The sequence below is a fragment of the Drosophila guanche genome, unplaced genomic scaffold, assembly GCF_900245975.1.
Source record: "Drosophila guanche unplaced genomic scaffold, DGUA_6, whole genome shotgun sequence".
NCBI classification, from domain to species: domain Eukaryota; kingdom Metazoa; phylum Arthropoda; class Insecta; order Diptera; family Drosophilidae; genus Drosophila; species Drosophila guanche.
In genome coordinates this window covers 3,267,787-3,292,473 of record NW_022995744.1, presented here as the reverse complement: position 1 = coordinate 3,292,473, position 24,687 = coordinate 3,267,787, and the positions used below count along the sequence as shown (strand labels likewise).

At 49.7% G+C, this 24,687-nt stretch overlaps 6 protein-coding genes and 1 long non-coding RNA gene across 7 annotated transcripts in view; 5 read left to right on the top strand and 2 right to left on the bottom strand.

Annotated features, from left to right (window-relative positions):
* Positions 1–18,222, top strand: part of LOC117580499 (putative phosphatidate phosphatase) — a 59,949-nt gene extending 41,727 nt beyond the window's left edge. Inside the window, exon 2 of the mRNA XM_034267087.1 lies at positions 16,656–18,222. Coding sequence (XP_034122978.1) covers positions 17,075–18,127 — 1,053 coding nt within the window. The 5' untranslated portion in view covers positions 16,656–17,074 and the 3' untranslated portion in view covers positions 18,128–18,222. The remainder of the gene's footprint in view (positions 1–16,655) is intronic.
* On the top strand, positions 76–2,086 carry LOC117580496 (cilia- and flagella-associated protein 45). Its single transcript, XM_034267084.1, has one exon. The coding sequence runs from the start codon at positions 167–169 to the stop codon at positions 1,784–1,786; it is 1,620 nt and encodes a 539-aa protein (XP_034122975.1). The 5' UTR covers positions 76–166; the 3' UTR covers positions 1,787–2,086.
* On the bottom strand, positions 4,740–7,712 carry LOC117580498 (putative phosphatidate phosphatase). The gene has a single exon (XM_034267086.1). The coding sequence runs from the start codon at positions 7,083–7,085 to the stop codon at positions 6,024–6,026; it is 1,062 nt and encodes a 353-aa protein (XP_034122977.1). The 5' UTR covers positions 7,086–7,712; the 3' UTR covers positions 4,740–6,023.
* On the bottom strand, positions 4,740–24,197 carry LOC117580503. The gene is made up of 4 exons (XR_004573572.1): positions 24,187–24,197; positions 23,224–23,228; positions 15,841–15,847; positions 4,740–5,938 (listed from the first exon to the last, which is right to left on the bottom strand). It is a non-coding gene; the product is annotated as an uncharacterized LOC117580503 (long non-coding RNA).
* Positions 11,789–13,041, top strand: LOC117580497 (putative phosphatidate phosphatase). The gene has a single exon (XM_034267085.1). The coding sequence runs from the start codon at positions 11,894–11,896 to the stop codon at positions 12,923–12,925; it is 1,032 nt and encodes a 343-aa protein (XP_034122976.1). The 5' UTR covers positions 11,789–11,893; the 3' UTR covers positions 12,926–13,041.
* On the top strand, positions 13,756–14,752 carry LOC117580500 (putative phosphatidate phosphatase). The gene has a single exon (XM_034267088.1). The coding sequence runs from the start codon at positions 13,773–13,775 to the stop codon at positions 14,694–14,696; it is 924 nt and encodes a 307-aa protein (XP_034122979.1). The 5' UTR covers positions 13,756–13,772; the 3' UTR covers positions 14,697–14,752.
* On the top strand, positions 19,399–20,929 carry LOC117580501 (putative phosphatidate phosphatase). Its single transcript, XM_034267089.1, has one exon. It carries the CDS (start codon positions 19,472–19,474, stop codon positions 20,414–20,416), a length of 945 nt encoding a protein of 314 aa, XP_034122980.1. The 5' UTR covers positions 19,399–19,471; the 3' UTR covers positions 20,417–20,929.
* Positions 24,198–24,687: the final 490 nt, after the last annotated feature.

Genomic DNA, 24,687 nt, shown 5'->3' with positions numbered 1-24,687 from the left:
GAGTTGCCACAACAACGTGCACTGGGGGCTTCCCTGCTCCGCTGCAGCTCCAAGTCTCATTCTTTGCCTCCCAGTTGTTCCCTGTGCGCGTTGCTGACTTTTTTACACAGTTTTATTTATTGTTTTATTGTTTGCCTAATCATTGACCACCGAGGAGAGGCCCAGGATGCCTTGCTACTCAGCCTCCAATGTGCGTTTTGTCAGCGCCGAGTCGCAGCTGAAGGATAGATGCCAGGAGCTGCGGTCGCGGGCCAGGGCACAGACGGCGGCATATCGTCCCCCGGCGGGTGGATTTCGGCCCTCTACCCAGATGGGTGTCGCCTCGTTCCGAAGACCCTTTGACCAGTCGGCGGCCTACGACCAGAAGCAGCTGAAACGGAACGAGCGAGACAGGAAACGCAATCAGGGCTCGAAGCACATTGTGCTGCGACCCAACGATCTGAGGCGACTTAAGGATCAGGGCAGGGTAGTGACCGTGCAGGAGAAGATGCAGGAGATCGACGAGAAGGAGGAGGCTCACCGCCAGCAGCTGCAGCTGGTGGAAGAGACAAGAAAGCGCTACAAGGAGATCGACAAAGCACGACAGGCAGTGGCGGGAGAGGACAAGATCAGTAGCGTGGAGAGCGAGATTCTGGAGGAGAAGGGCTCGGTGCTGAGTCGCGCCTTTCTGGCCAAGCAAGAGCAGGAGGAGGAGGTGAAGCAGATCAACCGCATGATCCTCGATGCCAAGTGCAAGGCGGTGCGGGAGGCACAAATCCAGGAGAAGTATCTGCTGGCCAAGGCACTGCGGGAGGACGACGAGCGTCTGGCTCGGATGGTCAACGCGGAGGCTCGGAAGGCCCTGAGCGCCGAGGATGAGCGGGAGCGTCTGGAGATCGAGAAGCGTGCCAAGTACGCCCAGGAGATCCGCCAACAGCTGAGTGAGCGCGAGAACCGGCGCTACCTGGAGGCCAAGCGGGTGGCCGAGGAGGCCAAGGGCATTCGCAGGGCCACGGAGCTGATGCGCGAGGAGGAGGAGCGCCAGCGGAACTTCGTCCATGTGCGCAAGCAGCGCTTCCGCGAGGAGCTGCAGCGGATCCGCGACATGTCCAACGTGTTCAAGACCATGCTGATGGAGCAGGAGCGCCTGGCCGACCTGCGGGTGATGGCCTACATGCGCGAGAAGCAGGAGAAGGAGCGCCAGCTGAAGGAGCTGAAGCGGCTGGCGAAGAAGGAGTTCGAGCGTCGCCAGCAGCGCATCTTCACGGTGGCTGCCGAGGCCATGGAGACGCGACACACCAACGAGGAGCTCAAGTACTTGAAGGAGCGCGACCGTGTGGAGCGCGAGTACCGGCAGCGGGAGAAGGACGCTGCCATGGCCAAGCGGGAGGCGGAGCGGGACCTGCTCGAGTCGCGCGCCCAGCAGGCGCAGGAGATGAAACACCGCCTGGCGCTGGAGATCGCCCACGCCGAAGAGGAGTTCAACAAAGTGATGGACCGCATGCGTGAGGAAGAGGACAAGCAGAAGGCGCTCGACCAGCAGCGCGACTTCCAGCGTCTGGTCTACCGCAAGGATCTCAAGCAGCAGATGACCGACAAAGCGGAGGAGCGCCGTCGCCTGGCTAAAATCGAGGCCGGTCGCGTCCAAAAGTGGCTGGAGCATGAGCAGCAGCGGGACGCCAACATCAAGCAGGTGATCAGCGCCAAGATCGCGTCCATGCGGGAGAACTGCCTGCCCGAGAAGTACTTGAAGGAGGTGGAGAAGCAGCTGAAGAACATCCAAGGCTCACGCAATCGGATACGCTGACGGAGGGTCCGGCTGAGGTTGCATAGCTTGGGGCGGTGCCTGGGAGCAGTAGTGGGCTTCCCACTGGACCCCGAGAGTATGCAGGAATGTGGGTTCGATCTAGCACCTACGATACCCGCTACAGTAAGCTCATTGCATAGGGATATTCTTAGTGTATTTTGATAATAAACGAATGGCGCAAAACCCTAAGCTGAAATCTACTATACATATGTATGTATGTCCCAAAAGGTCTCATGAAAATGTAACCCACCGCCCGAAAGTATGCCATAAAGCTGCAAACGCCACAAAAGTAACTGCCGAATCGAAATCAAAGACCGCCATCCTCTGGCGATGACGATGATGATAATGATGCGACTTTGTTGCGCGTGTGGCAGAATCCACCTCAGCTGGAGTCGACAGTCGGGGAAGGGAGTCTCTGTGCCCCCGCACACACAGCACGCTAATTTCGAACTATGTGGGCGTTTAGCCTCTTTCTACTCCGTCCCAGTTTTTCCCGCTGCTGTCACCAAGGGGGTGGAGGGGAAGGGAATAGCACAAACAATTACACGAGACGAAAAACTACGGCCTCAGCTCAGTGCCACCGAATGCCATGGAGAGAAAAAGTGGTAGCCAACTTTTGGCCACAATAAAATTTTATTATGCCACACGCATACCCAGCCAGCAGCATTGGGGCCCAGAGGCAGATACGCACACACACGCGTGCAAACAATGGGGCAGACGAAGATGGAGCTGACGCTGAAGATGCCACCGACAACGAGAACGGCAACGGCAATGGCAACGACGAACTCTTGTGCATGGTTCAATTATCGTATTTCATGATTCGTTAAATTTTCGCATACGCCAAAAAAGCAAAAAAAATACGCAAGACTTGGCTGGGCCCCCCCCACTTCATGCCAGCCTGCCTGGTGGGTGGGTACAAAGAGAAGCCATAGTGCAGAACAGGTTTTCCCCTGGCAACCATTGTGATGTCTACCTACAATGAAGACTAACCCAACTCGAGGAGATTTGGAGATTGGGAGGCCCGCCTGGAGACTACTGCCTTCGGGTCTGAGTCTGGGTCTGGGTCTGGGTCTGTGCTTGGGGATTGCCTGCCACTCGCATATGGCAGTAATAATTCCAATGACAATAAACGTTGTCGTATTTACAAGTACCCGCACAAACACACACACACACACACACACAGACATAGAGGCACACGCTTACGCACACACTGAGATGAATTGATGAGAAAAGTTTTTGAGGAAATGTCAATAGAGAAGCGGAGACAAACTACGCTCCTCCGATGTGCGAGAGGGAGTCTTACAGCACAGTGGGATGAAAGTAGCGAAAAGTGTACTCCCCGTGTATTTAGCGTTTTTCTACGCTTTCCAAAAATCATCTGTTACAGTCTTCAGAGGTTCAATACGCAACAAACAATGGAAAAGTGTCTGCATGGGCAGTGGGGCAAGACTGATTTATGTATCTATAGATATGTTGTGGATGCCAACAAAGGAACAATGCGTTGCCTTACGGGGCCCACTGTACCACGGCAGGGCATCTTTGGCATTTATAAATATCGTGCGAGTGCAAGTTTGCTTGAAAGGAAAAGGTAAAAAGCCAAAAAATATCGATATTGTAATTGGAAATATATAAGATGCAGCTGCTGCATCCTCATACCCATCCCATTCGCATACCCAATCCACCCACTCAACCCACCGAAATGTATCTGCAAGATTGCACACAATTGTTTTGTATTAGCAAAGTGATTTGGCTTTCCTTGGTTTCCTTGGATTTATTCTGTTCGTTTTCGCTGCTTCGGTTTGGTTTGGTCTGGTAGTGCCTTCGATATGTGTGCTTAAAAATAAATTGCTCGGCTTTAGTTTTGCATTTTATTTCTATGGCTTTTCTTTTGTAGTACATAGTTGCGGTGTGCTTGGAGTGCTTTCCGCCTTTTCCTTTTATTGTAGGTAGTTCAAAGCGGTCCAATACAGATAGCTGGATGGATAGCTCCATAAGTACACCAATGCCATATCTAGGTGACTGTGTAATGGGTCTCAATTGCGCCCCAAATTTAAGACATCAATCGAGCCCCGCATTTGCATATCAATATGTGGGTGTGTACACACAGCTGTGGAGCGGGAGGAAAATCAATATAAACGAGGAAGCCGCTTGATTGGACGTTGAGAGGTGTCTCTGCCGGTCAGCGGCAGGAAGCTGTGCATTGAGCGACAGATTGAAGGGGGGCCAAAATAGGGAATTATAAATAGACAAACATTCGTTTTAATTGAAAAAGGCAAATCAATAATGTTCGATACCGAGCATTTTCAATAAATAATTGAATAGAGCGTAGCATGATTGATTGGCTGCTGATTATAGTAGGGTACACCATCTACTTTTCAGTAATCCCTGCGATAAGGAGCTGCTCTTTCACCTGCCTTAGCTGGCGCCAGAAATTTCCAAATTAATCAGAGATTCCGAACAAGGAAACCAAGTTCCCACCAGTGCGATTATTCTCTGTGAAATGCATGTGGGTGGGTGGCGATTATGAAATACGTATCATCGATTAGATACGGTACACACTTCAGACATATGTATCTTCAATTAGTGGGACCCCGAGACAGTTTTTGTTTTCTCTCTTGACTGGAATGTCGAGAAGGGGTATTATGACCACAATTACACATTTATTTATCTTTCTATCTCACTATCTATCCGCTTATATCGACGGTGCTTGCGCTGGTCTGTGCCTTATCTGTGGCCTTTGTTTATGGACAACGACAACCCACGCCAGAAGGTGCCATAAGAAGGCGCTCTTCGATAAGGGGGCTTCCTGGAAATGTGCGGTAGGTGGAAATACAATACTTGTAGAAATTCTATCGATTTGGAATGCTTGGGTGAAGCAAAAATACGAAAATATTCCACTGGTGGCACTCCAGCCACGAGCCACCATCCACCAGCCACGAGAAACCTTCGTACATCAGTTTACTAATAAATATTTATTTAGCTACGAGAGCAAACACTTAGATTAAACAAAATCTGTCAAGGGCTAACCATAATTAACATAAAACAAATAGTAATATTAATAATAAAACTTGATTAAATCGATTTGCTCATAAATCTTGCGCCGCGCATTCATCTGATACTCTTAATTTTTTTTTGTAGTCGGTTTTTGTTTTGTTTTTTGTTGCTTTTTTAACATTATTTATAATGCATTATCGGACTGGAAACTATGCAACAGAGCATGCAGCCAGCCACCGCTGGCAGTGCGGTCGACGTCGCTGCCAAGAGATTGTCGCAGCTGATTGGGGCAAGATCCACGTTGGCGGTCTGCCCACTTCAAAAGCGGCAACGAACAGAGCCAGCAGCAGCAGCAGCAGCAGCAGCAGCTATACGGTAGCTGAGGCAGCGGCAGTGACTGCGACGGGACTGCGGCATTGTTTACAAAAAAACAGCAAGTTGAAGAAGAAGGGGTACGGGAGCGGGTGCGGTTGGTGTTGGTGTTGGTGGTGGTGTCGGGGTTCCAGTAGCCACCGCCAAGATATAAAGCGGCTTGATCTTACTTTTAACGGTCGAGTGGTATCTCGGCCGGCGTCCATGGCACAGAGGGTAGATAAACGAAAGTGCCTCCGAAATGCTCAGATATCTTCAAAAGGCGATTCGATATTCGGGCGTACTCTGCCCACCCCCTGTCCCCAAAATTTCCCATGGCTAGCACTGTGCCTACACATATCCATTGAACAGTAGCCACAGCCCAGGCAGGTGTTTAGACATTTTTAAGCCGTTTGAAACTCGGATTTAACATACACGGTATATCAATCAAATGATTTCCCAGGTGTCTAGCACACTGTGCGGCTTGGGAACCCACTCCTCAAGGCCGACATCTGGCCCAGGAGCAGGGATCACCAGGGAGCAGATAGACTGGTCAAAGAAATAGCTCAGTTATTTCTGTGCTTGTCCCACTGTGCGGCCGCTGGGTTGCCGCTGCCGGACCAAACTGATGCATTGCTCCGTTGCACAATTTGTCGCCTCGGATTTCGTAAATTGCCCAGAGGGGTACGAGGTGCGCGGTGCGGGGGCAGGTGCCATATCAGGTAAAGAGTGCGCAGCGCGCTTATCACATATTTTCTGTTTACTTCGATTTCTAAATGAAAAAAATAGTCGAAATAGCAGCCGGCACTCGATAAGCCTAATCAAATCGGCTCGGCCAGCTTTCCAGCTCTCTCTCTCTCTCTCTGTATGGATTTCCAGGCTGTCCGTCGGCTTAGGCGACATTTGGCAAGTCGAGTGCAGAAGGTGACGGCGTTGTCGATGTCCGCGATGTGGGCGGCTTATATACATCATCATCATCGTCTTCGCCATCATTGTCATCGATATCGGAATTGGAGTTGGAATTGGAATTTGAATTGTGGATATCGTCTAGCGGTGTTGTGGTTGTCATCGTTGCAGAGGCAGCCGCTGCCAGAAAATGCACCTTGGTGGATGTGCTTGAATTATTATTCTCGGCCATCAACTGGTGGAGATGATGGTGGTGGCAGCCGCTGCTGTAGCCCAGGGCGGTGGGGCAGGGCACTCCGGCTCGGGGCCGCTGGGGGCGCAGCATGTCGCCCACATAGATGGCGGTGATCGCTGCATAGACAACGCCCAGGACGGCGCCGGCCAGTACGTCGGACCAGTGGTGCCAGTAGTCAGCCACTCGGCTCAGCGAGACACACAGGGCGGCCATTAGCATGAGGAACTGGAGAATGTGCCGCAGCACCCGAATGCTGCCCCGTCCCTGCCACACACTGTGCACGTAGAAGGCCAGCAGGCACATGGAGTAGAAGCTGAGACTGCTGTGGGCGCTGGGGAAGCTCACGTGCAGCTCGCGGATCTGGCGTGCCGAGATGTTGCGATTGGAGCAGTAAAACTGCTCCACGTACAGGTCCGCGTTCTGGGGATCGGAGCAGCTGGTGCCGTCGTTGAGGCGCGGTTGGCAAGCCTGGTAGAAGTGGGGCCGCAGACGCCCCACCACATTCTTGGCCAGCTCCGTGGTGAGGAAGGTGGCTATGAAGCCGAAGCTGAATGTGGCCTGGGAGCGCCACAGGTTGCGTAGATAGAGGCGCATGCGGAAACGCTTGCAGATCCGCATGATCTCTACCACGCTGATGAGGAGCATCGGCAGGAGCAGCTTCATCAGCAGCAGCATCGGCACTGTGATGGTGCACTCGTGGTAGGGATACCGGATGGTCAGGTCCGAGCAGAAAAAGCCTCGCTTAAATGTTCGCATTGCGGATAACGATCTTTCGTTGTCAATTCTAAGTAACTTTGCCTCACTTGAATTCATTTATTTAGCTTAGAAGTGTTCTTATCGCTTAGGTTCGATCTCGTATTTTTTGCTTTGTTTTTTGTGGGGAGGGGGGAGGGTAATTTTGGGCAATTTGTTTCTGTTTCGGAATAGATTAATCAAATTTTTGCACTCGTTCATTCACTTTTCGGTGTGTATTTTGGTTTATTTTCGGCTGTCAAACAAATGGCGCATTTATTTATTCCCGAGCATTGATCAAGGCGAATAATGTTGCTTTCGAAAGACCGTCGCACGATTTTCCCGAGTCTAGACAATTTTTTGCTCGCATTTGTGGCGGCAACAGGCCCGCTCTTCTGATTTCGCGCGCGAGATTTTCGGAGTAGCGGAATTAAATAAATTAACGTTATGGCCCAGACCAGCTGTCCGTCAGTTTAGACACGATCGTTTGGCTGTCAGTCACTCGCGGTGGGAAGTCGCAGTCGTGAACATCGTTCTCCTAGCCTCCTCGCTGACAACCCATGAACCAGGCAGCGATCCAACCAACGAACCGCTTTGTCCGCAAGCTGCTCGAACTCTATGAAGCGCTCTGGAGCGACGCTAGCGTTTTGTTTGGATCGGCGACGAATGCGACTCGCTCGCCGATACTGCTGGGGACTGTGACCGAGACTGTGACTGCGACTGCGACTGCGACGATCGGTTCGCGTATTGCCGCTGCGCTGCCGCCGAGCTGCCGGTAGCGACTGACTGCCGTACCGTTGATTTTTTGTACAAGCTCTTGTCTCTGTCACGGTACACAATCTACGGTCTACAGTCAATGGCATACGGTCTTCGAGCTGAAGAACCCACCACGTCGTCGCCCAAGGTTCACATTGCTGTGGCTGTGCACATTTCGCATTGATATTGAATTTCAATGGGACTTGTATTCCTTATCAATTCATTCGGAGTCGCCGGAGATTCTCTTGCGAGTGAGTGCTCTCGTATTTCTTCGCTGGCTGCGACACCCCTCCCTGCCGCCGTCTCCTTCTCCTTCTGCTGCTGCTGATGCTGGAACTGCTGCCGGGGCACGAATGTTGCTAATGAGGAAACTATTGAATTGTTTCAAGGTTTACTCTGCTCAGTTTGTTTAGGCTTATTTGTCTGGGACTTGGCATTTGCGCATAATGAAAGAGTTGCATTCGCTCGAAATGCGGATGCCAATGGGAGTGGAAGAGTGGAGGAGTGGCCGGCCTGGAGTTGGAGTTGTGCCTCTGCCTGGTGCGTCTCCTTCGACCATTCGACTGGGTCACTGCAACGTGACTTAAGTCGGTTGCCACTTGCTGGGCCCCCCCTACCCTCCGCCCGGTTCGCTGCGTGCCTTTCTGGCATTTGTTGTTGATGTAGGTCGTTGCTCAGGCCCAGGCCCCCAATGAGTAAGCGGAGCTCAGGCTGGGGACCCACTCTGACTCCGACTACGACAACGACTGCGGAGGCTGTGCGGTAATGGAGACGACGGCAAACATAAGCCCGAATGGTGGAGTGCATAAACTGTAGCCAGTTTATGGCCACTTTGTATTTACACTACGAATCGAGCTTCTTTATGGCAAATTTCAACTGCTCAATTTACAGGGGAATTGCATTGCATGCGACTATTTTCTGTTAATTTATGCTAATTTCGGAGTCGCCATGAAAGGAAATTACTCGAAATCGGAGGGACAATGGTGCCCCGCGGTCATACTGACAAATGTGCAAGTCGCACAAGGGAACACAGAGCCGTTGTGTTTTGGGTTTCTCTTTCGGGTATTTTCAAAGTGACTCCGAATAACTCCGAATTACTCCGAATTTCTCAGAAAGTGCATTTAATTCCATTTGTGTGCTCAAATAAATATTATTTCGAAATCGAAACCGAAAGCGTATGTAATACCATTTCTGGAAATTCGGAATCAATTTTAATCAGTCTAAAATAGGTACATTTTAAAATCTTTAACCCGAAACTACACTGAGTTGATAGAACGCATGCCGTGCATTGTCCCAGTTAGAAATAGTCGTACAGATCGAAAACCGCTAACCCAGAAACACAGTAAGCCGATCCGCGTACAGCAACGCCACTGCGCGATACGCCCCCCCTTGAAGCGATCACCACTGTGCGTATGTATGTACATATGTGTAAGTACGAGTATCTGTATCTACGCCGTAGCCGTATCAATGAACAACCGCAGCACGCGCCAAAAAAACGAGTATTCATGATCATCATGAAGGAACAACAAAAACCACAAAGCGAGCAGATGCCGGGCCTCGGGAGATCGAGAGGTTTCTGGTTTTTGTCTGGCAGTGGGGAGCTTCTTTAGTGACACCTTCGCTTGAGCAGAGACTAAATCACAATTTATTATTGACATAATTTGTTAAATACGCAGATGCAGGGAAAATCATTCACGTGTTGCACAAGCCCACCATGCAAACACTCTCCCAGTCCCTGTTTGCCCGGCCCGGCCCCTCCCTGTCTGGTGGTAAACAACCAAAGCTGAGTCGGCAGTTTTGAACGTGGTTCGGGTTGCCTGAAACTGAGGAGAACTTCCTGTGCAGTCGAAAAGTGAAACGCAACAAATGATGCAGAAACTGCTGTTTGCTTGTTCTTGGCACTTTTACTTGCGGGGAAGGCTACTGTCGCTGACTGATAAGCGGAAGAGGTGTAGGAATTTATTAGGCGAGGTGTGAGCGTTTGTGCAATCTCCCGAGCTCCCGAGCCCGTCCCGTGAATGAGGAACTACTGATAATGATCCCAGCGCTGGAGTATTGCAAGTGTCGTGTGCCGCCCCTCGCCCCGCATCCCCCTCACCATGGTGATACTTGGCATTGGCATTCCGCGATTACCATCGCAGGGGGAATTGCAATTTCTCGCCTTGAGCCAGTGACTGGTGGAGATGTTGGATCCCTGTTACTTCCGACATGAAGTATTCCCAAAGCGATAAAGAGCGCTTCGTTGAGGGAAAAACAAAAGAGGTAGCAATAATTTATGAAAGATTTGCGAACCTATCCCAACTATGAGTGGTGGAAATCAATCAAAGATCGATCTGAATTGATCTTAATTCCATGCACGTGCAATGCACTCAAAGAGCGGGAACACCAGAAACCCAATTTATTACATTTTCCGCGATAATAAAGAATGTTCATCAAGCAATTAGTCATTTGTTCAGGGCTCCTATTGAGGTTATCGGGCTGCAGTTTTCGTGACGTAACATTCAGATTTAAATTTATCGAACTAGCAAAACTAAAGCCGACTTTGATAAGGCAGTTTCCTTTCTAGAGTCTAATATCGCCTAGAAACAACCCTGTGCAAACCTACGTTTTACTATGCGGATTATGACTAAATTATCAAGTAAATAATAAAACCAAAAATTGCAGATATAAACACATAATTATTGCCAAAATGGGATGTTACTTTTAAAAGCCAATTATCCATGTACCGACCCGCCCCAGCCTCCTCTGTTGGCCGTTTCAATTAGCAAAGCCATACAAATTAACAGCGGAAAGAATTGCCAGGCAATGCAAACCAGTTTCTTCTCTGAGGCGGCCCCAACGATCACGATCACGATCACGATCCCCAAACGGAGCTTAAAGCTCTCTCGAAGGCGTCACAAACCGAGGAATGTACACTGACAGCGACGTCACATTCCCACATACAACAGGTGCGGAATCACCTGCAATCCGATCTGATCGGTTCAATCGAAGGGAAGGCTTGTTGTGAATCATCGACACCGCCGAAAATTCCCTGCTCAAGCAGCGAAAGAGAAAATCCCAGGCGCTGATATCGATGCACGACGATGTATCAGCGGCCACAATTAGCCAGCGGCAAACCGAATTAACACACTTGAGTAATCACCTACGTTGGGTCCAGTGCGGTTTGGCACGGTTCCACTGGATGCCCCCACTAGGAAATTATGCACACGCATCCCAAAAAAATGCAGAAGATGCAGCGAAAGGCGAGAACCAAAGTTACTCTCTCTCCCTCTTTCTCTCTCTACGCCGCTTGGAAGAAAACCAGTTTGAAACTCCTTTCTCTCTCTGTCTCTCTAAGCGAGGGTTTATCTTTTGCTAAATATTTTCTCTTGGTTTATGAGCAATAAGTGAAACCAGTTTCTCGTGAAAATACAATGGGGTCTGCGCTTCATTGATGGAAGAGACGGGCATTGGGATGGGTAGGTGGATGAGGTGCTTATTTTGATGGTTTTGGGATGGGAACTCGAGAGTATTTTTGCGCAGATAATAGAAGAAAAATGAGCAGGGCATTCCACTGAGAGAAACATCTGTTTGGGTTACCAAACACAGAACACGTTCAAAGCCTCAATGAGTTTCGTCTTTCAATTACCCGCGAATAATCAATAGATTTTCGCGAATGTAAAACGAACTGGCTGTGGCATAAAAAAACTTCGTTTGCAATTAATGAGAAAAAGCAAATAAACAACAAATGTTTATGGCATTTCGGTGGATGGATGGGAAGCTTCGGCGTTGCCAAAGCAACCCACAAACAATAACCGATGGGGGGAATCGGGTATCCGGAGGTGGCACGCACCCACTTGTGACTGACGGACCGCAGAGAACCCACCGCCAGCTGCTGAGAACAGCTGCTGAGAGATATACATATGTACGTACAGACGCACAGGGAGAAACCGTCAGTGAGAGCCACCGAAATCACGGCCAAGTCGGATAACTCTCAGTCCGCAGCTCAGTGGCAGAGGCAGGCAAGATATTCATGCCTCGTCGCTCGGTTAGTTAAGCGCGGTTTGTCAGTCGAGTCGGTAGAGTCGATACCGTCACCGTCATCGTCATCGTTATTGTTGCTGCAGCACAACTCGACTGTTCGTTCCACAGCCATGTCGAAGTATACGAAACTGGCCCGCGGGATCTGCGATCTACTGATCTGGGCCGCGCTCAGTGTGGGCAGCCTGCTGCTACACAAGTGGGGAAAGCCTTTTAAGCGCGGCTTCTTCTGCGGGGATGAGTCACTGGCCTATCCCTACCGCGAGAGCAGCTTCGAGCACCAGCTAGTACTAGCTATTGCCTTCGGGGTGCCCAGCTCGGTGATCGTGGTGGTGGAGCTGTTCAAGCAGCTGCCGGGTGGCGCCCCGCGCGAGAACTCGGGCAAGCGGGACGGCTGCCGCCTAGGACACCGAGTCGGACAGCTCTACAAGCAGGTCATCTTCTATCTCTTCGGTCTGGCCATGGTCGCGTTCACCACGATGCTCTCCAAGGTTTGCATTGGCCGACTGCGTCCACACTTTTACGCCGTGTGTCAGCCGATGCTGCCGGACGGGAGCACCTGTCAGGACGCTCAGAATCAGGGACGCTACATCGACAGCTACACCTGCAGCAATGCCAACATGACGGACTTCAACTTCCGGCAGCTGAACCAGTCCTTCCCCAGCGGCCACGCCAGCATAATCATGTTCGCGATGCTCTACCTGGCCATTTACCTGCAAGCGGCGCTGAGCACGCGCGTCTCCAAGCTGCTTAAGCACCTGCTCCAGTTCCTGTTCGTCATGTTCGGCTGGTACGTCTCGCTCACCCGCATCACCGACTACCACCACCACTGGAGCGATGTTCTGGCCGGGGCCGTCATGGGCGTCTTGCTCGCCTGCCTCACGGGCGCATACGTGGCCGACCTGTTCGCCTTCAAGCGCTGGCCTAAGAACGGCTACTCGGCCAACACGCTGCGCAAGCCCCAAGTATCGCCCAAGAGCTCCACCAAGTCCCAGGCAGGCACTGCACAGGCCACGACCGCCTCCAGTGGCGGCCAGCCGCCTGCGCTGCCAGCCTACACCTTCGGGACGCTGCCCTACCTGGCGGCGCATCCGGCTCAGGCGCAGTACGCACAAACCTATCACAACTACGGGTATGTTCCCTGAGTTATGGTCGGTTGGGCGCCAGCTAAAACTTAGAGAACTTCACACACACACACACACACTATATTCCTGTTTTGTTGTCTGTATTTAGCGAAATAAAATATAAATATTAAAGTATCGATCGTAGCTGGAAGATTTCTTCAGCGGGAAAGTAGAAAGTGTTAAATCGATTTAACGAGGAATAAATGGCAATATTTAAAAGTAGTCAGCATCGCATCCAGACCTTTAACTTCCCCATCAGATTATTGGCTAGATCAGTAGGCTTACCTGCAAAGAGAGAAAACAAAAGGAATTTGGTTAGAAGATATTTTACGTTGCACGTATGATGATAGCACATTCCAAAGGTGTTACAGCAGAGATATTATTATAGGGAGAATCAATCGTAACCCCGATCGGTGGTTTCAATATATACTAAAATGGGTTGCAAACATTTACAGTTACTTTTGCTTTTGCTTTTGTCCAGACTGAGGGAACTCAGAACTGAACTCAGAGCACGCAAAAAGCAGCTTCCAGATAGTAGGACAAAACCCAGGCGAACCCCCCATCCAATACAAATGGGTTCCAGCTGCGGCGACTTTAGAAATTAGGAATAAATTATTGAGACCTTAGCATATTTGAGCAATCGATAAACAGCAGCCAGAGCCAGAGCCAGAGCCAGAGCTAGATCAGGGTGGAAAAGCTGCGACTTGGAGCGAAACAAAGGTTTTTGAAACAAGTTTTTGTAGTAGCCAGCCACTAACCTCCGATCAGATCGATGGAAATGCAAATGAGCTGTAGGCAGCGCTGAAAGAACTCTCAGCTTGAACCCATGCAGCACGGTCCATCCATTCATCCGTTCTTCAGTGTGAAAATGTGCGGCAATCCGAACACGCGTCTGCTCTCGCGGCTCATCATTGATTTCCTCATCCTGCTGGGGGTCTATGGCGCGGCCCTGGTGGTCCTGCCCCAGCAGCTGGCCACCGCCCAGCGAGGCTTCCACTGCAGCGACCCCAGCCTGCGATATCCCTATCGCCAGCCTTGGCTAACCAAAGTCCACCTCACGATCGCCGTCGTGGCCCTGCCCGCCGCCTTTGTGCTCGTCGTGGAGATGTTGCGGGCCGCCTTCGTGCCAAGTGCGGTGGAGCTGAAGCAGCGATTCGTCTTCGTTGGCGCCCGGATCCCGAGCTTCATCAGCGAGTGCTACAAGATCATCGGGGTGTATCTGTTTGGCCTTGGATTGACTCTGCTGGTCATCCGGCTGACCAAGTACTCGGCGGGACGCCTGCGTCCGTACTTCTTCGACGTGTGCCAGCCCACCTGGGGCGAGGAGGGATCAGAGAACTGTGCCGATCCCTCTCTGCCCGAAAATTACACTTCCCCGTACATTGAGGACTTTAGCTGCACAGAGTTTGCCGCCTCGCAGGATCTTCTCGCCCTGATACGCCACTCCTTTCCCAGTGGGTTTGTCACCTCCACCTGGTATGCCATGGGATTCCTGGTCTTCTATGCCCAGGCAAGGCTCTTCGCTCCCTGGCTGAGACTGCTCCGCTCTACGCTCCAGCTGGCCTGTGCATCGGTGGCACTCGTCATGTGTTGGGAGCGCATCTCCACATATCAGAACCATCTGTCGGATGTGGCGGCTGGTGCCGCCTTCGGTGGTCTGCTGGCCTTCTACGTGACTGTATTTGTTGCCCACCTGTTCGAGGAGGTGCGCGTGAAGCGGCGCCAGTGGCCCAGGAACGAGCAGATCTACGGCTATGCGGGGTACTACAATCGACCCACTTATGGATATTGATAAGCATAGATAATAAAACATAGATGGGGAATAAAATACAACGAAGTTAATTTATTGAAATCATTCTGCGTTTTGTCTGCAGTCAAGAGCAAAGCTTTTCGAAACCCGAAACAAAGACTCTCACAGCCAAGTTTCAAACCACAGCTTGCGATCCACCTAACAAGTGGCTGGCGATCGTCATCCACTGATAAGAGCGCGCTGACCACAGTCCACATACGCTCGGTCTCTCTCTCTCTCTCTCTTTTGATTTCGCTGCTGTGTCTATTCATGCACGGTATGCAAAGAGTGCAGGGGTATATTCGAATCGCGTAAGACGGTGTAACATCAGTAACCCATTCGCAATAATGTACATATTTATAAATAAATAATTTATAAATATAAATTTATATAAATAAATAAATTATAAATAAGCCCAGCACATGAGTGCTGGGAGGTATCTCAGTGTCGAGTCGAGTGCCCCAACATAAACGTTACGACTGGTTATTGCCATAACCCTCTCTCTCTCACTCTGTGTATGTGTGTCTGTCCACCCATTCATCTCTTTCATTCGTTCATTCGTTAATGATCGGCCGTACAAGAAAAAGTCCATGGATTTGTTTACAAAGTCAACACATGCTCAGTGCTGCTCAGTCGTAATCGGGAAGCGGCGCTTAAAAGTTTACACCTCGGATTCAGGCAGTCCGTCCGGCACGGTAGTCGATAAGATAATAAACATATTATAGTTGAACAATTGTTGTTTACGAGTGGACGAACGTGACAGTCACACGAAATGAACAAACGTGACGATATACATATGTATAAAGCGATCATAAAGACTTAATAAAAAAGTGAGTGAGGGAGCTGTACGATTAATTGGGTTAACCCACCCACTGGATATTGTACGGTTTTGATGGGTTCTAATAATTTGCATTTAAATTCGATTTCGTGCAAGGTTCAAAGTGCAGTTGAAAATGCCAGCAGACAGAATGCTAAAATAAACAGGGGCACAGTAAGCGCCAGGGGGGAGCCTTTCCTAAAAGCGACTGGCACCAGCAGCACATTTTCCAGCATAAAGTTCACAGCTACAGTGTACAGAGTCGGGCCGGGCCGCCTTAATTCAATCAAATGTCGCTTATTCATTCAATTAAAGGTCGCGCCATTTGACGTGCCCACTATGAATGCGTCTGTGAATACGAATACGAATACGAATACGAGTGCGAGGATGAGTTTGAGTACAAGTGGAGGCAGCAGCCCGCTTTGAATGTTTTCCATTTTTTAATATAATTGACAAGTTAAACTTTGTGCACATGTTCTGCAGCAGCGCAACTCGCACTCCCACTCCCGCTCCGCTGTTTAGTGTCACACAGATCAGGCGCAGACGCAGACGCAGTCGCAGACGCAGATGCAGATACAATGGAGGCCTTTCTTGGGCCAGAGATTAGTGGCGTTGGCTGCAGTCTGTTCCCTCTCTGATAGTGCAAATCTGGGGAGTGCGTGCATTGACGCTCCTATTTGATGCATCATTGCCCTAGAATAATAGGTAACCACTCTGTGAGTGAGTGAGTAACTTGCGAGTGAGTCACTGCCGGGCTTGTTGACCCAGGGAGCTACTGCTCTTCCTTATCGTTCGAGCTTTATTGGTTCTGGTTTAGCCTCTCTGCAGATACATGGGATGGCCAAACAAAAATCGCTGAACTACAGTGATTTGGCACTAAGTAAGGGCTGGGCTGAGCCTTTTGCGGCTATCTAGAACACTTTTATTTATCTTATCAAAGTGATCTTGAGCTTGTTTGAGCAAGCTAGTCGTGCTGCACTGAACGAAAAGGGGTGGGAGAGCAGTTCTTGAAAAAGATTTCCAAGGCTCAGCGATCATACCTGGCTCAGGTTTCACCGTTGTATTTCTTTTTGGGTATTTTGTTAATTAGAATTTATGATAAATCCATATCTGGATAATCTTTTCTATTCTGTTTTCTGTTGCAGTGCACAGTGCCATACGAGGTATACGAACGCTTGTCTAATCTGGAGAACGTTGAAGACATCGGCTAATAACAATAAAATAGGCAATAAACAAATTACTTCGCTGCAAAACATAGGCAGACAGAGAGAGTGTGCGAGAGAGCTAAAACAATATCGGGAGAGAGATAGAGTGTGGAGAAGCCCCCATACATCAAATGAGCGTTAAATTAAAAGAACGTTACCCAAACGACGCCGGATCAGTCAGCCACTGACAACGAACCCGAAACGAACGAACCAAGCGAGACAGACAAACGCGACGGGTAAACACCACAAAAACCACAACCAAACAAAAAAAAAAAAAACGATACGAAAAGATAATTACAAACCAACATAAAAAACAATTCGGAATATTAACTAATTAAAGCCAACGATCCATCCACAAAATGCGCAATGCGAATGAGGATCATTCCGTCTCCGTTTCCGTCTCTGCGTCGGCGTCTGCATGTGCATCTGCCACCCCAAGCACGCCATGCCAGAGCCAGAGGCAGGCAGAAGACCAAAAACTGATCCGGCGACTCCTCATGGAGCTGCTGGTGATTGTGGTGCTTCTTATTCCCATCTGCATCTACGAGTTCGCGGTGGATCCGGTGCGGCGCGGCTTCTTCTGCGACGATGAGAGCATCAGCTACCCCTTCAGGGACAACACGATCACGCCGGTGGTGCTGGGTTTGATCAGCGGTCTGTTTCCTCTACTGGTGTTATTGCTCGTGGAGTACGTGAGGCACATGCGCGCCGGCGAGCTGTCTACCACAGTCCACCTGCTCGGCTGGCGGATGTCCACGTGGTACGTGGAGCTGTTCCGTCAGGCCGCCTACTTCAGCTTCGGCCTGCTGCTCACCTTTGACGCCACCGAGGTTGGAAAGTATACCATTGGCCGCCTACGGCCGCACTTCCTGGCCGTGTGCCAGCCCCAACTGACGGACGGAACGCTCTGCTCGGATCCGGCCAACCTGCACCGCTACGTGGAGAACTACGAGTGTGTCGCCGAGGGCTACACCGTCGCGGATGTGCGCCAGTCGCGCCTCAGCTTTCCCAGCGGCCACTCCAGCATTGTGTTTTACTCCATGGTCTACGTGGCGCTCTACCTGCAGCGTAAGCTCACCTGGCGCAGCTCCAAGCTGACCCGCCACTTCCTCCAGTTTCTCTTCATAATGCTGGCCTGGTACACGGCTCTCAGCCGCGTCATGGACTACTGGCACCACTGGTCCGACGTCCTCTCCGGGTCCCTGCTCGGAGTAACAGGAGCCCTGATCACGGCAAGTTATGTAGCGCGGTTCTTCGACCCGCCATACGAGAGCGTGTCGGGCATCTTGAGCGGTGGCCTGCGCAGGCAGAACACCTCGGCCACGCTCCAAGAGGAAGTGTGTCCCACCACACCACCACCCTACTCGGCGAACAACAGCTACAACGAGGAACAGTATTGCTCGAAGGTCTGAGCTGAGATCCATCCATGTAAAGAGCATTCCAAAGCAAAGATCAGGCCTCTCGAGGCCTTGATTAAATAAAGTTTCGATTAGACGAGATGAAAACAGCTGAGCGTAGACTTGAATCTGTAGTATCTACACCTTCATTATAGAATCATATTGTTAGATCTTCACCCTGCACCTGTATAGTTCCCATGGATATGTCTAAGTTCTCGTATTATTTGTGTATTAATGCGATAAATAAATAAGTACTCCAAAGAATTTCGAGACATTTTCATTGTCGCTGTATTGTTTGATTTCACCTGTTCCCCCTGCCGCCACCAGTCACCATTCCATTGTTTGATTGGGTCGCTTATCTGCATTTATGTGTGTTTTTTTTTCGAGCTCTGTTCTACATGATATTTCGCATTTCAATGTCAGCGGGTCTCGTTCGCTTCACCCACATTCCATTTCCACATATCGAAAGTGTTCGATTGACACAGTTTTTCGCACAGTGTTTGGGGTCATACTTGGCTGACTGCCTGAGTAGTGGCAGGCAGCAGTGGTAGGAATGTGTGTGTTGGCCGCATGACGCATCAGCAATTCAATTCGATGGGGAGACGGAGGGGTGGGCAAGGGTTTTGTGCTGCGTCAGAGGCACGCAGCAGAAAGAGCCTGCCTCGAGTGCCTTTTTGGATGATCGTGTGAAAGCCGTACACACAATTCCCAGTACACTGGGACGCCACACTGTACCCAAAGTCTGTGTGAATCAGACGATGCTAATCTGATTTTGATGAACCTCTGACCCACCAATTAATAATTTTCGAAGAGAGGCGCAGAGTCTAAGAGAATGCTGTGAGAGCTTTTCGGGAGCTTTTGGGGGCTGCTAGCTGAGCTCCTATCGCTCGATCCGGCATACGTCAGCGCACAGTCCGAATTCACTCGCGTGTTATTTTGATGACCATTTCCAGGGCCAGACGGTACGCCAGCACGTGCCTTAGCAACAGCCACAGGCAGATGCTGCTGCTGCTGCTGCTTATCTGCAGCATCCGCGCCAGCGTCAGCGCCCCCGGGAAGTTCAGATCAGTGCGTTTACACTGAGGCGGACGCGGGATTTCCACTCGATGGAAAATATTTACCAAGTCACCCAGTGCCCCGACATCTTTGGCTTTGCCTTTGGCTTTCGGGGAGTACAAATAGTCTATAAATACAACGACGGCGGCAATAACAATGCGAATTGTTTATTAATAATACGAAGCAAACGCGTCCAAATCGGGTCTCTGATTTCTGGGGGCTTGGGCTTCCATCGCTCAAACGCTTCGATCCGATCCAAGCCGCAGCTCAGTGACGCGTGGAACTTCGAACAGGCCGGACGCAATGAGCTTCAGTGTGCGACTTAATACTCCGGTCCGCCTGCTGGTGGACCTGGCCCTTCTGGCCCTGCTGCTGATCCTTTCGGCGAACTTCAAGCGCTTCTGGTGGCCCACCACCCAGCGCGGCTTCTTCTGCAACGACGAATCCTTAATGTATCCCTATCGCGAGAGCACCGTCAGCTCCATGTTGCTGCACTGGCTGGGCGTGCACCTGCCTCTGCTTTTCCTGATCCTGCTAGAGGGCTGCCTAACCTGGCGCCGGGTTGGGATCTCAGAGTGGCGTCACCTCTGGCCAATCTGGAACACCGTCCGCTGGTTTCTCTACGGACATGTATTCAACAATCTCCTCAAGAGCATCGGAAAGCAGACAATCGGCAGACTGCGACCTCATTTTTTTGCCGTATGCCAGCCCGAGCTGCCGGATGGCGGTAGCTGCTCGGATGAGGCACATCGAGGCGGTCTGGTCTATCACGAGGACTACAGTTGTCGGCCAGAGCTCTCAGGTGCCACCGCGGAGATGCTTACGAGCCTACATGTGTCCTTCCCAAGCGGGCATTCCTCCATGGCCTTCTACGGCCTGGTGTTCCTCGCCCTACACTTGCGACACCGCCGCTGGCCCTTGAGGGGCAGTCTTCTGGGGCCTGTCCTCCAGCTGGGATGCCTCTGTGTAGCCTGGTTCGTAGCCATCAGCCGTGTCATGGACTACAAACACCATTGGTCGGATGTTGTGGCCGGTTCGCTGCTGGGTGCCGGCACAGCCTTTGTGGTCGTCCAGGCGGCTAAGCTCGAGGAGGAGGCACCACACAGCACCACCAAAGTGGCGGCAACAAATGCGAATGCAAATGAGAAGGAGGCAGTGACAGTCGGATTGGGAGTGGGAGACGATGCAGGAAGGAGCCCACAGCTGGCGCATGATTTGTGCCAGGTTACTTGTCAGAGCTCTAATTAGTTGTGGTTTTGGGTTTAAGCTATGCGATTTCTAGTTGTTAAAACAAAGCGACAGTTGTCAGTAAATTTAAAAGTTATTTAAAAGAACAGATGATTTGTAAGAACCTTCAACACTCAGCAGCGGCAGCTCATTATGAGGCAGCTCAAAATACATTAAATCTGTGCTTAAAGTCGGTGGAAGCTGGAAAAATCAAGATCAAACGATCAAACGCTTGATCGAGTGGAAAACTGTTGATTAGCAGCGACGCACAGCCTTCAGGTCAAATGAGGTTCAACGTTGCACAACAATCATAACGTTTTTGCATTGGAACCTGCGGTTGTCTCTGGTCTCACAGCTATAATATCAAACTACCAATTCCCAGCGCTCTCCCTGCACTTCGGTCTTGAGTTCTCTCCAACTGCTCATAAAATACCAGATTCAAATATTTGACTAGAATGAGTGGCGTTTGTCAACGCAGTTGCCCAAAACACTTGGCCGTGCCGCAATAAAGACAAATCTGGTAATTAGCATCCATAAAGCTGTTTTCGTATTTTGATAGTGCCTTTGTTATTCCGTTTCGCTTCAGAACAGAAATAGATTTCTAATGAAAACGGCAAAAGCACCCAGACAAAAAAGTCCCGAAATTTATATACATACACTGTGCTTTGAGACGAAATTTAAAATGTAAAATGTACTCAAGTTGTACTAAAAATAAATATCCAAAACTCAATACAAAAAGTCTTTCACTTTGATTGCAAAATAAATATATTTGAAATATGTAAGGCACAGTAAACAGTAATCAGTTTGAACTAATATTATTCCAACAAGCTCTATAGAGTATATTTATTATAAAATCTTGTATATAAATATCAAATATGAGCCATATTAAAATTAAAAAAAAAGGTTAAAACCCATTAAAGAATATTATTTATATTTAAATGAAAAATGTTAATATTTAGATAAAACAGTTTTCCAACCAATCCAATAAATTATATTACATTAAAAGAGTTAGGGTTAAACGCAATATTGAATTTGTATTGATTGTATTTGAAAAGTGAATATTTTATTGAATTAAACACATAATTGCTCTACCATTTTTCCCTAAGTGTAAGGTTGATAAGGGCATTTTGCACGTGCCACACCGTTTCCTATAAGGGTGACTGCACTCTTTGACCCTCTCCTATCATTTACAAATATTTGTATAGTTTCAGTCTGGGTTCTGTGTGCCCCCCGCATTGATATCCATTGGCAGCCGCAGCTAATTTCGCGAAACGAAGCGTAAGATCCCCAAAAGAGAAACCAAAACAGAAACATAGACAGAAACAGAAACTGAACGAGCGGTGGTCGTTGTCGTCGCTGACAACGGGCCAACAATTAGCGGCTCTTTTAGTTTCATTAGCAGAAAATTTTCAAACGACTTAACCTCAGTCAACAAGGCGTCCGCAGTCTCTGCTCAGCCCCCAGGAGGGAAAAAAGAGATATAAATAAATTTCCACAGCCTTGGCATAAATTGGCGAAAAGGACCACCGAACCATCTCCAACTCCAACTGGCTGATGATGATGCGCAACACCTGGACCCGGTGTTCTGGGCCTGGGGATTTTTGCGGGACTTGGCACCCTCATCAGGTGAGGATTCTGGATGGGCATGGGTATGGGTAAGCGTGGAAGGTGGAGAGAGGTACGAGTAGCATCGGCCGCCGCTTAATTGGCTCATTTATTTTGATGGCAAAGAAAATGCTAGAAAATTGTGGCTCCTTTTTTACCGTCGCTCCACGTAATTCCCTCTCCTTTTCCCAGATTCTTCCTGTTTTTATTATGATTAATTGTGGCTAACACACACACACACACAGAGTCACGGAGGGGAAACTGACCCAAAGCTCCACTTTCTTGCCAACTTTTGCAACTGTGTCAAGTTGTTGTTGTTGTTTGTTGGTGTTGTCTGGCTGCGAGATTCGAATGATAAATTTCTATGCAATTTATTTTAATCTGCTGCGACAGTCCCTGCCACACTAGCCCCCCTCTGTCTGCCGCTTCCTTTTCCATTGCCTTCCCAGCATTTTCCATGCGTTAATTAAATGGGGAAATATTTGCATCGTGGCTCACGAATGGGGACAGGGATAGGGCTCGCAAAGTTGTAGCTGCAATCCAACACAGTGACCCAAATCCGGCATTAGCGAAACTTTTGTTTCGCTCTGATTTGTCCGAGCTGGGGAGATGCGGGCATGGACTGGCCCGAGCAACTTGGAATTCGAGTTATTTGCGGCCCGAGCAGAGTTGAGTTTATTAACCCAGATACTTATCCAAGTAACGCAACATGAGTTGTACAGAGTCAGGGAATGGCAGTTAGATTTGGCTCAGCCTCTACGGAGACATCAATCAGAGCTCCCATTTAGCAAGCAATTTCAATCAATTGCTTTATGCCGGAGTTTTCAACCAGTCACTCTTGAGCAAACTTAAGGCATGCCACCACGAACAGAGCATCCAGTGTATCTCTCTAATCACCGTCAGGTGTGATAATACGGCCGTCGGTGTCGGTTATTGGTGTTGGGGTCCAATCCGGGGTCCAGTCCGGGCAGTTTGTCACTCCACATTATATCACCCTTCATCCAAAGCGAAGAACCCGACTCATCCAACTCCCATCAGCCATCAGGCATCAGGCATCCATCGCACAGGAGTGCAGACTACATCGTTCTCGCATCGTCTGCTGCATTTTTGCATGGCTGTTTGCTCAACAAAATATCCTAAAGCATTTCGGGGATTTTACACTCCTCTTGCACTCCTCCTGCTACTGCTGTTGCTGTTGCTGTTGCTGCTGGCGTTGTTGCAACATGCGCTTCATATTTCTGCGGTTGCCGTCCTTCCTCCACTCCTGGCTGCAGCTTTTCCACTTGCTATTTGCCATCAGCAGTCATCAGTGTCTCTGCTTCCTTCCGCCCCTCTCTCTCTCTCTCTCTCTCTCTCTCTCAACTCCTGCTTTTCTCTGTGCTTGTCCACACTGCTCCAATCGTTGGCTTCATGTGTGTAAAGACAATTTGATAATCGCAAAATGCAGCATAGTTTGAGTTAATGAAGCTTGTGTGCCATGTGTGCCACCTTCGTAGATCCACCCCTGCTGCTTCGTGGTGGAGCAATCCCAGTCAGCAGTCCAGAGTCTGCTCCTCCTCGTTGCCATTGCCGTACCGTTGTCGTTGTCGTTGTCGTTGTTTGTTGGACAACAAGCAGAGCGTTTTGCTTGCCAATTAGTAATTTTCTTGCTGGTGCCTGGCCATGGCCATGGCTGGGGAACGGTTTACCAGTCCAGACCAGACCAGACCAGTCCAGACCACACCAGACCGCACCAGTCCCTGACAACCTGAGGGAGTTTTAAATTGTCCAAGGTGGAGCTATAGCCAGAGTCAGAGACAGAGTCAGAGTCAGAACCACCACAACCCGAGCCACGAGCCACGAGCCCCGAGCCCCGAGCCAGAGGACTGGCTCAAGTTCGTTTAATGGCTGGCCAATTGGCATTGCTTTAATCTAAAAGTTGTCGCAGATTACGGTGCGGAATCACAGTTTTCCTCGTTGCGAAAATTGTGAGCCGTATCCCCGTTGCGCATTGTGTCCGTTTCGCATTCAAGGCATTCTTTTTCAATTTGTTTAAATTAATGTGACACTTTACAATGCATCGTTAATGTTTTCCATTCGCCTGCTGTAAACTTATTTATTTCATCGTTCGTCGAGCAGTGTGCAACGTGCAGCGTGAAACGTGCAAGGGGCAGGCGTCCATCGACAGGCGAGACGGATACTTCGACAGACGACAAGCGAAGTCCAAGTGACAATGTGACAGATGGAGCTCCCCAAAAAGGGCGATGGCATCGATGCAATTTAAATGAAAATCAGCAGGAGGACAACACAGAAGAGATCTTGCAGCAACAATCGTGGAAAACAACCCATTTTTCTCCTTCTTTGTCCCCTTTAGCGTTCGCCTTTGGTGCGGAGTTCGCTTCCGTTTTCGATGTCCTGTCGTAGAAATCACACGCAGCCTCGACACGTGACAGCTAAGGGATGGGGGACTGAGACAGCGGCACGAGCACGGTAGCGGGCAGCCATTTTGCGTTTTGTCGCCGCCATCATTATTAATATTGCCGGCACAGGACCAAAGGCAGAACCAGAACCAGAACCAGGACCACGACCAGGAGATGCGATACTAACTTCCGTTGCGTGACATTCGTGCTGTGATTTTTTCGCGAATCTCTGCCATTCCCGGCTTTCCTTTTCGATGGCTCTGACAATTTTGATTGTTGTACCGACTG

Excerpts from the sequence above, each read along its gene's own strand:
- LOC117580496 (XM_034267084.1), top strand. The coding sequence starts at position 167 with ATGCCTTGCTACTCAGCCTCCAATGTGCGTTTTGTCAGCGCCGAGTCG.
- LOC117580501 (XM_034267089.1), top strand. The coding sequence starts at position 19,472 with ATGAGCTTCAGTGTGCGACTTAATACTCCGGTCCGCCTGCTGGTGGAC.
- LOC117580498 (XM_034267086.1), bottom strand. The coding sequence starts at position 7,085 with ATGAATTCAAGTGAGGCAAAGTTACTTAGAATTGACAACGAAAGATCG.
- LOC117580500 (XM_034267088.1), top strand. The coding sequence starts at position 13,773 with ATGTGCGGCAATCCGAACACGCGTCTGCTCTCGCGGCTCATCATTGAT.
- LOC117580497 (XM_034267085.1), top strand. The coding sequence starts at position 11,894 with ATGTCGAAGTATACGAAACTGGCCCGCGGGATCTGCGATCTACTGATC.